At 36.7% G+C, this 15,885-nt stretch overlaps 1 protein-coding gene across 3 annotated transcripts in view; it reads left to right on the forward strand.

Moving 5' to 3' along the window:
- HGF (hepatocyte growth factor) overlaps nucleotides 1-15,885 on the forward strand; it is a 79,171-nt gene that overhangs the window by 17,742 nt on the left and 45,544 nt on the right. For 2 of the 3 annotated variants that reach the window (XM_045793376.2, XM_087861137.1), the window contains 3 exons: nucleotides 978-1,120; nucleotides 6,829-6,949; nucleotides 8,306-8,424. In XM_045793376.2, coding sequence (XP_045649332.1) covers nucleotides 978-1,120; nucleotides 6,829-6,949; nucleotides 8,306-8,424 — 383 coding nt within the window. The remainder of the gene's footprint in view (nucleotides 1-977; nucleotides 1,121-6,828; nucleotides 6,950-8,305; nucleotides 8,425-15,885) is intronic. The other variant, XM_045793375.2, reaches the window with a different exon arrangement.

The raw sequence follows: 15,885 nt of genomic DNA on the forward strand, positions 1-15,885 counted from the left end.
AAAGGCTTTGGATTTTTCTGATTTTGTGTTGAAATACTTTATGCTGACAAGAAAACTAACTAGGGCATTAGAAATTTCAAATGAAAGTAATGCATTACAGTCTCTGTACCGAATGGCAAACTGTTAGAAACTCAGTCTGGAAGCACTAAACCTGAGGTGTAGTGAAAATTGCTAAAATTTTTGAAGAGACTAAGTAATTCTGTTTTTTACTCTGACAGGTAAAGGCTACTAAGTGGAGTGAGCTTAATAATAAGTAGCATTTATTGAATGTCAATTACTCTTGTCATCTCTTTGAACTTCTCAAAACACCACATAAAGTGTAAGATGCTGTAAGTTATGGTTATACTGAGTGGGCAGGTAAGCTAAAAGACTGAGAGAGTCTAAATTACCTGCTGGGGTCTCCAGTTAGTAAAAGAGAGAACTGAAATTTGAATCCAGGTTTAATTTGATTCTAGACCCTTTGTTTGTGTCACTTCATCAACCTGTTTCTCAACTGTGCAGAAAAAAGAGGGCTATTCTTCATGAGAAAAGCAATAAACAAGCAATTATCGCGGATAAGCAGTGTAATAGTGAGATTTCAAGGTTGACTGCAGTGTTTCTTCCATTCTCTCATCAGTGGCCTTGTTCAATCACATGCTGTCTTTGCGTGGAACTTTGAAATTGTGGTTCGAACGATAAAACTGTGGTTCGAACAATGTCAATTAGGTTCTAGAATGATTGGCTATTATTAGCAACTCCAGAGATGAGTCATTGTTAATGTTGTTGAATTGGGAATTCAGTCAGATAAATATTTATAAAATTAAAGTATTTAAGAATGGATGAAAATGACAGAGTTCAATTTAATATATATGGAAGTCTGAGATGGAATAAAGGATTTCTGTACTTCAGGAAAAATCTATCCACTGATTAGTAAAATTAATAGGCCCAAAATAAAGTTGCATGCTCTTATACTGTAATGATTATCATTTTAAAACTAGCTTTTTGCCTTCGAGCTATCGGGGTAAAGACCTACAGGAAAACTACTGTCGAAATCCTCGAGGGGAAGAAGGGGGACCTTGGTGTTTCACAAGCAATCCAGAGGTACGCTACGAAGTCTGTGACATTCCTCAGTGTTCCGAAGGTAAATGAACCTGAATGCCGTGCGGGGCACTCTGCTCCCCCTTTGTGTAGAACTGCAACTCGCATTAAAGGTTAACAGAGACGAATCAAACCGTAATAAATATGTTGTTCCTTTAAATGCAACTATAGATAATTATTTGAGCATTTTTACATGGTGTTTTAAAAACTGATTATCATCAGATTAATACAAAAAGGTATCAGTCTGAATTTCAACAGAGCCTGAGGCATCCCTCTGGGGAGAGTAAAAGTTTTGGCTTCCTCACGTACTGTCCCGAGTTCACACACCTCACAGTCTCTTCCCACACGTCAACTGAAAGGAGCTGAAGGAAGCTTAGCTCTTTAAGCGTAACGCTAATTCTATTCATCCAGCACCTGCTTCTGCACAAATTTTGTCAAACGTACTCTGAAGTGGTGTGGCAAGAGTATATGAGCCCAGAAGAGAATATGGGGAGGGGTCTCTGGAAGTTCGATCCACCTGTGTGCCTTCTGGTGAAAAGCAAATTTGATACGTAGAGTGACACTAAACACCATTGAGAATAGTATCTGAAGAGATCAAAGCCATAGAGTCCAAGCTGTCTTGAAGGCAGGCACCCTAAGGCCATGTCTATTTTTACCTCCCCTCACAGCATAAAGGGGCCCTGTCCTTACTCTTGCACTGGAAAACTGAATGCCTGACAAGAAGGAAGAGTAACCACTTCAGCGTTGTATGTGGTTTCACTTTTCTTACCTGCCTGACGAATGGCTGGCTTTTCAGTTCTGTCAGAAACTAAAATTCTAAAAATCCAAATGAAACATGGATTAAGTTCTGATAGAAATTTAGTAGGATTTTGAAGTACTTGGGGGTAGGGGGCTGCTGGCATGCTGTCCAATTTTTATAGTAAGATATCTTACCTGTTTGTTATTAACCAAATTTTTTGAACTATTTTTCTATAAATATCCATTTAATATTAGGTTGATACTGCTCACATAAAAAGGCCATTGTTAGTGAATTGTCATGGAGAAGGTGAATTTGTTTTCTGTTGTTAGTTAATTTAAAATTCTTGACTTCATGTGCTAGAGCCAGTTCCATCTCTGTTTGTAAACTCTTACTTTCCATTCCATATCATATTCTGTTCACTATAACTTCTTCATTGTTTTCTTCTCTTTTAAAAATAATAAACTGATCTGTGATAACGTTATGAACAAGTCTGTTTTGTATGAATAAATATGTAATTAATATTTGTTTTAAATTTACACATGGAAGTAAAAACCCTACTTTTGGGGGGAACTCTCTACTACCACATTTTTCTGAGGTTGAAAGTCATTGCAAGGAGTTTTGTTTATTGATTTTTTTGACCTGGGAAAGTGTTTTCAAGGGAAAGTAACTTGGTCAAATTTTGAATAGCTTAGGATTTATGTTACCTGCCTAGTTCTTTTGGGAATGTGATTTCTCAACCCTGGTTTATAAGAACCTTCATCAAAATACACTGGCATAGATGTGGACTGATAGACTATGTAGAATAAATGTGCTAGAAAAGAAGTAGTTGGAAAATCCCATTTCCAGTTATCCTTATCTCATTAGAATGGACATCTCTGTTATCCTTTAATAATTTGAGGTCATTACACTTCCCTTAGAAAAGGGCATTGCTTATGACTATTAATGGCATATGATGCTACTGGTCACCATGGCTCTAAAGGTTGCAGATAGGCTTTCTCTAGAAATAATTAGAAATCTGATGGTGGCTGAATAACTGTCCTGCGAGAGAAGTTAACCAACACCTGTCCTATAGGCTAAACATATTTCAGGGACTGTGAATTGGCTGTGATATTTAAATTCACACTATACTGAATAATGTGTTAGCGGGATTTTACTGAAGAGGATCTAAAATAAGAAACACTGTCAGTACATTAATAGAGAAAAACAGAGCTATTTATAAAATGTATAATACAAAATATATAAAATAATGTAGATTTATTGCTTGAAATTTTTGTAACTCTATTAAACTCTTGGCTGAATAATTATCTGAAATTTATCTGAAAGTTTGGTTCATAAAAGAAGTATATCTGATATACAGTGATTAATATTATTTTCTTATAATTTAATCTTTGAAATATATTAAGCATTCTAAAAGAAAATGAATACTTTTATCACATTAGAAACTTACACAATTATGTAAAGAAAATAGTAGCATTAATGTTTAATTCAAATATTATAAAAAACTGAGGTATCTAAAATCCAGTTTCTTGCTTTAACATTTGCTTGGGATTTAGAACAAAGCAATCACCAGTTATTGGAACAGATGTCTTTTTAAATGACTGTCAAATATTCAAGTAAATACATTTTATTAAGCCATAATCATGATTTTTAATACCTTATACTTAAAGTCCCAAATAATACTGCTATAACTTTATGATATAATTTCATATTCTGTGGAGGACTTTTTAAAAACAAAGATTTAAATAAAACGATTATTTATAAATGTGGGTTTGTGAAACTATCCATATTTCAAACATACAGTTTTGCTGAAGTAATCACCAGCATGGATTTTTCTGAGAGATATTTTCAAAATAATTGTTTTAGTCTGTAAACTCAGATCACTTGTAGTTTTATAAGTGAGAAAAACAGAACACAATAATTTCTGTATTAGTTGGTTAGTATGATGAGAAAGATGCTAAATGAATCCTATTTATATTACAATTCATGTGTAGTTAATATAGTTTTCTACTTTCATTTAGGCCAGAGCTATATTTAGGAAAACTACTCTAGTTATGAATAAAAACATTTACTTAGTTTGAGTTTATGTGATCAGGGACAGTATTTTGCTTTTTTTGTTGTTTGTTTGTTTTTAAAAGGATGAACTTACTAGAACCGTTGGGTGATACACTGGCAAAAAAAAAAAAAAAGAGCCAAAAGGAAATAGAGCAAGAGGGGCGACCCTCGCCCTATGCAGTGTTATACAGATCATACTTTCACCTACCTCCTTGAGTAGATGGACCTCCTTGAGTAGTTTCAAAAGTGACTATGCATTTAATTTGGCTTTCTTGAGGTAATTTTTACGAGTAACCTAATGGCTTGAAGCAATAGTGAAACAACAAACTTTTCAGCCCAAGTAAGATGGCCAATACACTTGCTCCCCTTCTCCCCGTCCTCCAATAGGTGAGAATACAACAGGGTAACCTACTGTTATAAACAAGAAGGCAGAGGGTAATGAAGACAATGTTGAGAAGGCAGGGAGATTGACTTTCTAAAATTATTGCTATGAGTCTATCTTAAAAGTATGACCAATCAGAACGCACAGGAAACAAATTAAAATACATGAGACAAAAAGATTATTAGGAAGAATGGAATGAACCCTGGACTGTGGGTCAGAAGGTCTGTCTGTGTTCCAGGCACAGGTCTGACATTCTCTGTTTTAGGTAAGTCCCTTAAAACTCATGTGAGCCTCGTTTTCCTCATTGTAAGGGTCAAATGATTTCTTATATGTTAAAAGTACTGAGTAATCAAAGAATTTATAACTATAATATATTTATCATCTCAGTTCTATGACAGGATACATTTTATTCCCACCCGAATAACAACTTTCATTGCCTACCAACTTCTTACGTTATTCTTGCTGACTTTTATTATTTTTAAAAATCTCCTTAGGTCTGCGATTGCATCCATAACTCTCTCTTCACCTTGCTATAAACATAACACACTAATTTATGTTTCTGTACCATTTTATGTCATTTTGCTCCATAATAGCTTATCCAAATCCATCCATCCTTCAATATCCAAGTAAAATCCGTTCCCTCCTAAAAAGCCATTACGACCAAACACTTAAAACTTCTAGAATAGAATGAATTATCCACAAACTTGCTGATGAATGCCAAGGACCAGACTCATCAGTATCCCTTGGGAACTAATGATTGATGCCCCTGCTCTGATCCTCTGAATCAGAACCTGCTCTTTAACAAGATCTCAAAGCGACTTTTATACACATTAAGGTTTGGAGAAGCAGTGATCTACCACACTCATTCTGTAAAGCAGCTGTCTTAGAGAATCATCCGTTTACTTTGTATAGCTATTTTCCCTTAAGAAAATTAAAAATCCTGAAGCTCAGGAAAACCGCTTTATAATAATCCCCACAATACTGCTTCACAGAAAATCCTTTCATTCACTCTCATTAGAAAGGGATATACTCTTATCAACTTGCATCTGCTAAAGGAGACATAGATATATTCCGATTCCGGTGCACCATACAAGGTTAGAGATTGTACATGTGGATACTTATTTCTTATGTGTGACCATAGTATTCTATTCTACTTTTTCTCTCAGTACAAAGGAACAAAGAATGATAAATGCCACATTATTTTCTGTGAAGATATCGAACTTTGTATTCTTTTGAAAAAGGGAACTAAAATCTGTACCCCATTCAACTGGAAAGCTAAGATGTGATCATGCATAACCTATGTTGAGCATTTTAATGTGGAAATGACCTTGGTCAAACAGAGCACCTCTCATTTATAGTTCAGGTGCTTACCAACTGTAGTCTGGGGAATCTCAGAATCAAACGAGAGGAAGCTGAATCGGTCCCTTGTTTTGTTCATAGATTAAGCTACATAAAAAGAAGTAGATGGATCAAGCCAAATGGTCTCATATTTCAGAAAGTAAATAGTTATTGTCCTATTAGATTATAAAAATCAAAGGTTCAGGAGTGATTATTCTAATATTATATCCCAAATTATTACAAATACCTATTAGGCTAGATACCAGTGGATAAAGCTGAACATAGATGTCTTTTCTCTGCTTTGGCTAAAGTTAGATGATGAGTAGTCACAAGATACAAATGATGTGTTTGGGGAAATTTGCCGGATTTGTAAGAAAGCCAAGCAATGATTTATTCCACAGGATTCCTGCTGTGCTACAAATCAACCTGTCCATTTGAGAAGTCTCATTTTCAGCTAGCTGATGTGATTCAGAGTTTTCAGTGTGACATAAGAGGCCAGCCAGAGGAGAACTATTAATTAACCTCACAGAATCATCAGTAGGATCCTGCATAATTACATGAGCTTATACATTTTAAAGACAGTGAGTACAAGGAGTTCAATAGCAGGTCATCTTCTATCCTAGTCTAGATAAGAATGTAAGTCTGCCCAGTTATTTGACATGGATACTCAGGAACAGAAAGGAGCCATGATTTCTTTTAAAATATCCTTGTTCTTTGACTGGTACCACGTTTGAAGTTGCTCTCTCAAGTTTATGTGGTCCTGATTTTGACATTAACCCTAGGGGTATGATGTGTACTCATTGTAAGTTGTCTATTTCCTATTTATGTGTTTGGAGGGTATGTAGAGAGAAGACAATTATTCTGCTGCCAGTATAGACACTGAAATCCTGTGCATTGTAGACCAACAAAGGGTAGATCTCAAGGGCCTATCTTGTATTTCCAGTTTCTGGGTGCCTTTTAGACAGCTATTGAAGAATTAGAAAGGTAGCATCCTGGCTCTATGGTAAATGTGTATGACACTAACTACACAAATCCCATGTAAACTGTATGAAAAGCTCTGTAGGGAGTATTTTATATAACTCTTTATAGACATTAGACTCCAATTCAACATTAAAATGGTACGTAAATTGTTCTAAAAATCTTTTTGCTAAACAGGTGATTTACTGTTCTTTCAATGGAACAGTGGTGTTCTTGATTTTGCTGTCAGAAGCAATTAACATGCATACTTTAATTTTATTAGTTGAATGCATGACCTGCAATGGGGAAAGTTATCGAGGTCCCATGGATCATACAGAATCAGGCAAGATTTGTCAGCGCTGGGATCATCAGACACCACACCGGCACAAATTCTTGCCAGAAAGGTAAAATACTACCAAATCCTGCTTCCAATGATTCTTTTTACAAACTGGTATTTGCTTCATGACAAACTTCCTTAGAAATTCTCTTTGTATCATGTTTTCTGGATAGTCTTGGGGCAAAGGGACTTATGATGAAGTATATGAGAATGCTGGCTATACATTTCACTGGTCTCTCCTGAGTAGACTGAGTCCCTGAAATCATAATGGTCCTGAACACAGGAGCATCAGTGGGGTGCAGAAGGGGAGCACTAACAGAAGCTTCCTCTTTCTTTTCCATGGCAGGAAAAAGACAGAGGCTCACTAAATAATGACCCCAGTCCAAGCTATGGGAGGAGGCATTATTGCTAAATACAAGCCAATATCCTTTAAAGCCACATCTTCAGTGACTTAGGTAAAGTGGGGTCACATGTGTGACACCATGACATAGGTCTTGCCCATACAAAAGGAATGAAAGGTGGAGCAAACAATTCTTTGGTTGCTTTATCCTAGCATTTTTTGCAATTGCCAATCTGGAGAAGTCATGCAACCAAGTCTACTTTTCTCCTCGGGAATAGTTTTGAGCTTAAATGGTTTAAAAAATATATATGTCTACTTTGGCTCATTCATTTCATATGAAATATTGAGTTGAAAAAATTCCCTCTATTATAAAGAATAAAAATGGAAACAATTATAGGGGAAGCTCTATCTCCACCTTTCTGAAAGGTGTTTTTCTTTATCTTTTTGTTTGTTTGCTGTTCTCTTAAATTAAATTAAAACTGTTTTTAATTTTTTTTTTAAGTATATCTGTTGTCTTTTAAGTGAGGGCAGAAGGAATATGGTAGCAATTAAAATCAAGTCACCAATTCAAGATTCTGTTAATTTAAAAGGAAGAGGGTATAGAGAAAGTGGTGTGATGGAGTTTCTCTCTTGCCATGGTGGAGAAGAGGGCATGACCTAGAAGGGCCTTATTTTCAAAATTGAGCTATCATTAGTAACAGAACTATTGAAACCTAACTTTCAGTTTGAACTTTAAGCCTGCCCCCAGAAAAGGACCCCTTTTCTTAATGAGCATTCTACGTGAGGTCATGTTTATGTAATCTGTCCTTAACTGGGCTTTGTGAGAAGAGGATTCAGTTTGGGACCTCAACTGTTGGACAGGTACCAAGTGGATCTAACTTATTAGCAAAGGGGATGCATTCTGTACTTACTAGATATGTATGCTAACAGATGCAATAGTTGATAATCAGCAGTTCTGGTAAGGCGCAACAGAAAATCTCTTCTTCCCCATCTAGTAGTATGTTGAATGTTATTTTGTGAGCTGAGGGGTGGGTGGTGTTTCCAGGCAGATTTACATGACACTTTTCTTGGTGTGGTTTGCAGATATCCCGACAAGGGCTTTGATGATAATTATTGCCGCAATCCTGATGGCAAACCGAGGCCATGGTGCTATACTCTTGACCCTGACACCCCCTGGGAGTACTGTGCAATTAAAATGTGCGGTAAGTTAAGGTCAAATTTATTGCTTCCTTTTCCTCTCACAGACTGGATCTAAGCAGGCGATTATTAGTGAGACAGGTTAACAGCTATTTTGCTTGATGTTTAATGTGTGTAGGTTTTAATATTTTAAGAATGTGTTACATAATTCTACCCAAATCTTCAGAATTTTCAGAGAGTCATTGTTTTGAAAGAGATAAATATGCAAGTGAACACATATACACAAAACAATTATACTTACGGCAAAGGCCTAGATGGTCTCATTCTTATGTTATTAAAAAAAAAAATCCAGTGAGGAAGAAAAAGATCAGGGGTTATGTGCAGTATCCTAATGTCATTAGGGCCATAAAAGCTAGGACCTTAGATTTTTACCTTCCAATCTGGTATCCTTTCCATACCTTTCCTCCCCAGACATAAAATGAGCTGTCAACTGACAATGAGCCTCTTCTGGTGAATGACAGAGTTGCATGAAGACTAATAAGTCTACTAGAAGAATCTCACAGACATCTTTGATCTCTAATGGCTGATTCCCACCTCTCTGGCTGCCTTGTCCACAGCCTGTGTTCTGTTCCAACCTCTCTTAGCTGTGCTATGGTTGTTTTCCATGTACTGGCCTTTACTCAACACTCCTGAATTTCTTTCCTCACTTGCTTTGTGGTAGCTCTTTTAAATCTGTATACTTGGTCCTCTCCTCCACGGTTAACTTACACATTTTTACTCTTTGAAATAATACTGGATAATTAGATTTGGCCGTGCAGGTCTTATTTTTTCAGCTGGATCCTAAGACCAGTAGAATCACATGAATTTAGTAAGGTATAATTACATTATAAATTCTTGATGATATAAAGATATGCATATATAGAGGGATATATAAAGACAAATAATCTACATAAATTCAGGTACCAGCAGCCTAAATGATAAGTGGACAGTTCTGAGGATAGGGATAGGTATTTGCATATTTTCCTAGTAGCCTGCTGGGGATATTCCTTTGAACAAACTTAATTCAATATTATCCACAGTGTGATACTGCCAAGGTAAATCTCTCTCCACTTAGACCTGCTAATAAAAAGGCAATGTTTTGGACAACTCAAATAAAGCCCATCGGCAGAGGATGTGTCTGGCATATGTGAAATAACTGCAGAATCTGGTAGGCTCTCAGTGTGAACACGATGTTCCAAGGCAACTGAATCATCTGTTTGGTCCCTTAAAATAAAAGATGACTCTTATGACAGTGTTTCTCTGTATAGATTAGGTTAGTTCCACTCACTGACTTTTAAAATCTTGTTAAGCTTTCCATCGTTTTGGACTACTTCCTATAGGTAAGGTACTATAAACCAACATGTTGCCCTTCCGTTCTGTGTGTGTGTGTATTTTAGGTACTCTTGCAAATTGTCTCTGGAAAAAGATCCATATAAATACACACACAGACGCACACATGTTCACATGCATACTCATCTGCACATTCACTGTTGCCCTCCTATTAATTTACCAACCACTGTTTGGTTATTTTAAAAGACGTTGTGAGAGAAGAGAAATAAAATAAGTATGACACTTCCTCACATAGATTTTTTTTTTTCTTTTCTGTCCAAAGAAAAGCTGGATAGAAGCAACTAGCATGCAGATGGCTTTGTTAAACAGCGGATGATGTTTATAGGATGTTAATCTAAGAAAAGGGTGGTAGAATTTGTAAGCCAAACCTATATAGTTAAGAACAAAATAATCTTTTAAGCATTGGGAATATTTTAGAAATATTTCATTACAGGAAAGCTTTTAGTTTGTAAAATCATATATGGAGACTACATTTTTATTCAAACGAATGAAAGTTGACATTCTGCAATTCTGGAAAGCATATGAGATAATGTTTTATGAATATGCTTCCAAATATTTTGGCTTATATTGACAGTACAGCCTATGATGCAACACCAAGACATTTGGTGATGGTTTTAGCCGTGTAACAGTTTTCTATCACTGTATAATGAATTACCAATAACTTAGTGGCTTAAAACAATACATACTTATTATGTCATAATTTCTGTGGGTCAGAAGTCGAGGCATGACTCAGGTGGGTTCTCTGCTTAGGAACTCACTGGGCCATGACCCAGGTGCCTGCCAATCCTGCTGTCCCATTTAAGACTCAGCATCCCATTCCAAGTTCACTGGTTGTTGGCAGAATTCAGTTTCTTGTGGTTGCAGTGCTGAGGTCCTCGGTTCCTAAAGACTGTCCGATACTTCCTACTGCATGACTCTCTCCACAATAGGGAAGTTTACTTCTTCAAGACCAACAGCACAGCTTTCTGCTAGTTTGAGCCTCTGACTTCTACATCCTCTTTTAAAGAGCTCACCTGATTAGGTCAGGACCACCCATGGTAAGCTCCCTTTAATTAAGTTAAAGTCAACTTATTAGGGACTTTACTTACACCTGCATAATCTCTTCACTTTTGCTGTATGACATAAGCTAATTACAGAAGTCTCCAAATTGGTATCCATGAAACCCACGGGAACACAAAGACTGTCCTAGGGGTCTGTGGGTGTGGACAGCTTAGAGGTTCAAATTCTAGCTCCTTTACTTCCATATGAATTCTTGCCCCAAATCTTCTGCTTGAGGTGCATGTGTTCCTAAGGGGTTACTTAAGTTCAAAATCCTTCCTTCCCATTCACAATTTCCCTTTCCTACTTTACTGAACAAAGGCAAACTGCCCATCCTTCCTGAATTTTAATGCAGTCCATTGTCCTGGGGTATAAAAATTATTTATGTATTATTAATAATTACATAACTCTATCCAGAATATATACATATATACATGCATTTGTGTGTATATATGTGTGTGGTATATATGTGTATTTATCTCTTAGAATTCTGTGGTCACAAGAGATTTAAATAATTAATTTTGAAATATAAAAATCTTTCAGAAAAGTATGATGGGGTGAAGAATAAAAGCCTCTCCAACATAAAATACATTAAATTCAAATAGCATTCCATGGCTAAAGTGGAATGGAAAAAAATGATTCAAGGAGAAAAAGAGCTTGATAATGTACACTTAAGCAGGAACAGGTAGGTATCAAATCACTCCATCATTTAGAGTCCGTTAATCAATTTAAAAGTGTGATATAAAAATTTTGGTTTCAAAATGTCAGTAGTTAACATATGCTAGAAATCACATCTTTTGCAGCTATTTAAACTTGCCATAAAAAATGTAGATGTCAACTTAAAAACATGTGAGAGAATATAAACACTTTTTCAAAATTCTTTTAGTAACAGGAACAAAAAACAAAAGCAAAACCAAAACACCACCACCAGCCGAAGACCACTGAACCCGAAGAATTACTATACATTCCCAGTAATTGGCGTGCAGAGGGCTGAGAAAGGAGGCAGGTGGGTCTGAGAAGGGCTAATTTGAACAGGCTGCATTAACTCAGTCATGTGAATTAATGCAGCAAGCAGTGAGAATAACAAGGCGAAGAAGGATGTGAACAATATTGAAGAGGTTGGGTGTCCAATATATAATGACAAATCGGATGTAGCGGGAAGTGAGATAGAGAAAGAGGAAAGTCTTAAATATTTTCTAACTTATTGAATAGGTGATGCATATTTGAGAGGGATGTAACTTTGCGGACAAAGGTAAGAAAGTTCACTTCTTCTTATGTCGAGGTATAGGTGCTTGATGTCTGTACTCAGAGCACATCTAAGTTTCGTCTTTTCTGAAGCTCATGCAATATCGTTAAGTAAATAGTGACAGCCAAAACTTTTGCAGAGCAGCAATTCCAGGGAGTGTACAGAAAACACAAGGAAAATTGGCAGCTCCTTTTCCATAGGATTTATTCAATACATATTTACTGACTAGCTCTTAATACGTCAAACACTTTCCTAGATTCTGGAGATGTAGAAGTGAACAAAACACTCCAAGGCTTATGATAAAATGGAAATTTCGGAGCATTGGCTCTAACTATAAAGTAAAAGCTGACATTGCCTTGACATTGGCATATTGACACCTTTCAGAGCCAAGGTTTTGAATCCTGTGCTCTGTTCCTTTTATTTGTTAAATAGCTGGATGAACCACAGATTTGTTCCTGTCACTTTGCTTTCAACCTTTTAATCCTACAGTGAGTGCATCCCTGAAAGTGAATGTCGGCCACGGTGTTCCGGGACAGGCCTTCTCAGTTATCCTTCACACCACGTTCCTCAGAAGGTGATTTCTACCCAAATGGCAACTGCTCACAAATATTCTGGCTATGTACCTTTTTAAAAATATATTACAATTTTATTTGACAATTATACATTAAGAAAGCCAAAACACGGTTTCAAAATTTTATGAACAGATTGCCTCCTTCTGAATGCATCGGGAACAGTATAATATGCAGATATCCAGTTCTCTTCTAACAATTCCTGAATCAAAAGCACAGGGGTAGAAAAGAGGGAATTGGATATTTTAAACTTGCCATAAGTTTTTAGCATACTTAAGCTCTGGAACCACCCCTGATGTAGAATGAAGTAAACAGACCATCTGAAGAAAGGTAAAGTTTCAAGTCCAAATGCTGCATTATGAAGCTTTCCTTTCTGAGTCAAGAGGGTTTCTATCTCAATCAGTGCAGGGGCTCCCTAGAGGCACAGAAGGAAAATGCAGATACCCAAGGGCAGATCCCATCTTCTGGAAGTTAGTTATCCTCACCCAGAGAGATCAGGTTCCTACTGTTCTGCAATATCACATTGCTGCACAAGGCCCTCTGAGCAGGGTCCAGGCATTCCCATTGCTCCTGAGAGAATTCTGTGCCCTACTCCTGAATGTCATCCTATTTCTGGCTCCTATTCTGTCTTCTTCCTCCTCTACCAGGCTTCTTCCTCAGGCAACAGGAGCATGTGGAAGGCAATCGATTGTTTCAGGGGCCAGTGTCACTCTGATTCAGTTTTGGGTGAAGTCAATCATCTCCATTTTGAGGTAGGCTCACTGAGTCCCATAGAGGGAGTCATTTCACCAAGTTATCCTGAGAAAGTCCGAGTTGAGTGAGCAGAACTGGATGGGACTGAACTCTGAAATGCTGGCCTGAAGGAGATAGTGGGCGGGAGTGTCTTTATGGACCTTCTCCCTTAAAAATTCCACGACCATCTTCCACATGTGCTCCACAGAATGACCTTGCTCTGCACCATCCACGTCTGGGTCTACCTGGCTATATAACTTTTAATAGATATCCGGGTATATGGAATTTTAAGACATTGCAAATATATAACAAGACTGGAAGTCCTGTATAGTATCTGAATGAAGTACTGATTTTCTTATGATTTTCCTCTATAATCACTTTATATTCTGAATAACAGTTTGTTCTATAGATTAGTTCACTGCCTTTCAGAGAGAAATAATACTATTTTTTGGGAGTAATTATATTCTTCTGAAGTGAAAATAGTTCTTTGGCAATTGAAAAGCTGTCTTTTGGTTGATGTTCATAAAAAATCTTATTGATTATTTAAATCAGTTGTTCACAAACTTCTTGGACTGAAGATATTTTTATACTCTACCATTATTGAGAACCCCAAATTGTGTATGTGGGCTATATAAATCAATATTTACTGTATTGGAAGTTAAAATATAAATTAAAAATTTAATTCATTAAAAATAGTAATCTCATTTGATGCTAATAAATACAATATATTTAAAATGAAAAGTAACTATATTTTTCAGAAAAATGGGTGTGGTCCCATTTGAATATACATTAACTAGCATATACGTGTTGCCTGCTCCAGTTGTTTTCCACCTCTCACCCCCGGCGACTCACCCAGTTGGAGATTTCTATCATCTATCACCTGTTTCTGATATTTTTCTTTTATCTTGTAGGATGGTCTAATCTGCTTTTCAACTCTCTGTTGTATGACTGGTGCCACCATTACATTTAACATCCAAAAACCTTGAATAATCCTAGACATGCTCTTTCCTTCACTCCTCACATTGGGTCCATCACTAAGATCTGTCAATTTTATCTTCTATGCACCTCTCAAACCTGGCCATTTGACTCCCTCACTGTCTCCTTTATCCAAGAGAGTGTTATTTTTGTCTTGAATATTTAAATAGGAGTTGAATCCATATTTACTAGTTTTTCCCTTCAATCCCTTCTTCACATTGCAAACAGAATGATATAAAAATCTGAGTATATCATTTCTCATCCCTAGCACACCACACCACACACACATACACATACACACCCCAGGTAAAAACCCTTCGATGATTTCCAAAGACAAAACAAAACCATCTTTTACTTCCCTACCCATATCTACAACCTCCTCTACTACCACATTTCCTCCCATGCTGTCTACTCTAGCCAGAATAGCTTACTTCTTGTACTTCATAATTTCCATATTCTCATTTACAGTCCCTTTACCCCTGCCATCTCCTCTGCCTTGAAAATTTTTTTCTTCCTTCCTTACCCAGTTGACAGCTACTCATTGTTCAAATTTCAACTCAGTTACTATCTCCTCAGTTATTATTTCTTCATTTGATTTCCCTGATTTGGTCAAATTCCTTATTATATATTGATACCACCATAAACCTCTCCTTCTAAGTACTTCTTAGAGTCTGGTCTTTACATTTGTTTTTGAAATTATTTGATTAATAGCTCTATCAAAATTTTTAAGTTCCAACAGAGCAAAGATAATGTCTCTTTTTATGTCAGTGCATTGCCTTGGACATGACAGGGATTCAAGAAATATTTGTTGAATGAATGAATGTTATTTCTACATAATGGTAGTTTTTCGTGTGTGTGTGTGTGTGTGTGTGTGTGTGTGTGTGTGTGTGTGTGTATGTGTGTGTGCGTGTGCATCTCCTGGATTTTTTTCTGTGGTTCTAGATTTTCATGTGACAACTTAGCTTTTCTCAGACATTGCCACCCAGGAAGATTTTTTCCTATCATCTCAACTCATCCTAAGGATTCATGCTTCCCTGAGCTACTTTTGTTCATTTGTTGCTGGTTGTCTTTTTTTTTTTAAGATTTTATTTATTTATTTGACACAGAGAGAGAGCTAGTGAGAGAGAGAGAGAGAGAGAGAGAGTACAAGCAGGGGGAGCAGCATGCAGAGGCAGAGGGAGAAGCAGGTTTCCTGCTGAGCAAGGAGCCCAGTGCGGGGTTCCATGCCAGGACTCTGGGTTCTTGACCTTAGCCAAAGGCAGATGCTTCACTGACTGAGCCACCCAGGTGCCCCAACTTGCTCGTTGTCTTGATGATTTTTTCTTTACCAAAAAATAGACAAGTTTCAGCACGTTTTACCTTATTTTTCTCCTCTTTCTTCTTTTTTAAGTTCTAGATACATAAGTGTTCAGAACCATTTTATTAATTTTTTAACAGCCTACTGTGGTGTAGTTGATATAACCTGCACATATTTAATGCATACAATTTGATGGGTTTGAACATACTCGTATACCCATGAAACCATCTCCATAATCAAGGTAATAAACATATCTATCACTTCCAAAAGTTTCTTCCTG

Source organism: Ursus americanus, chromosome 3 (assembly GCF_024610735.1).
Source record: "Ursus americanus isolate L20-20 chromosome 3, mUrsAme1.1.p, whole genome shotgun sequence".
In the NCBI taxonomy this organism is placed as follows: Eukaryota; Metazoa; Chordata; class Mammalia; order Carnivora; family Ursidae; genus Ursus; species Ursus americanus.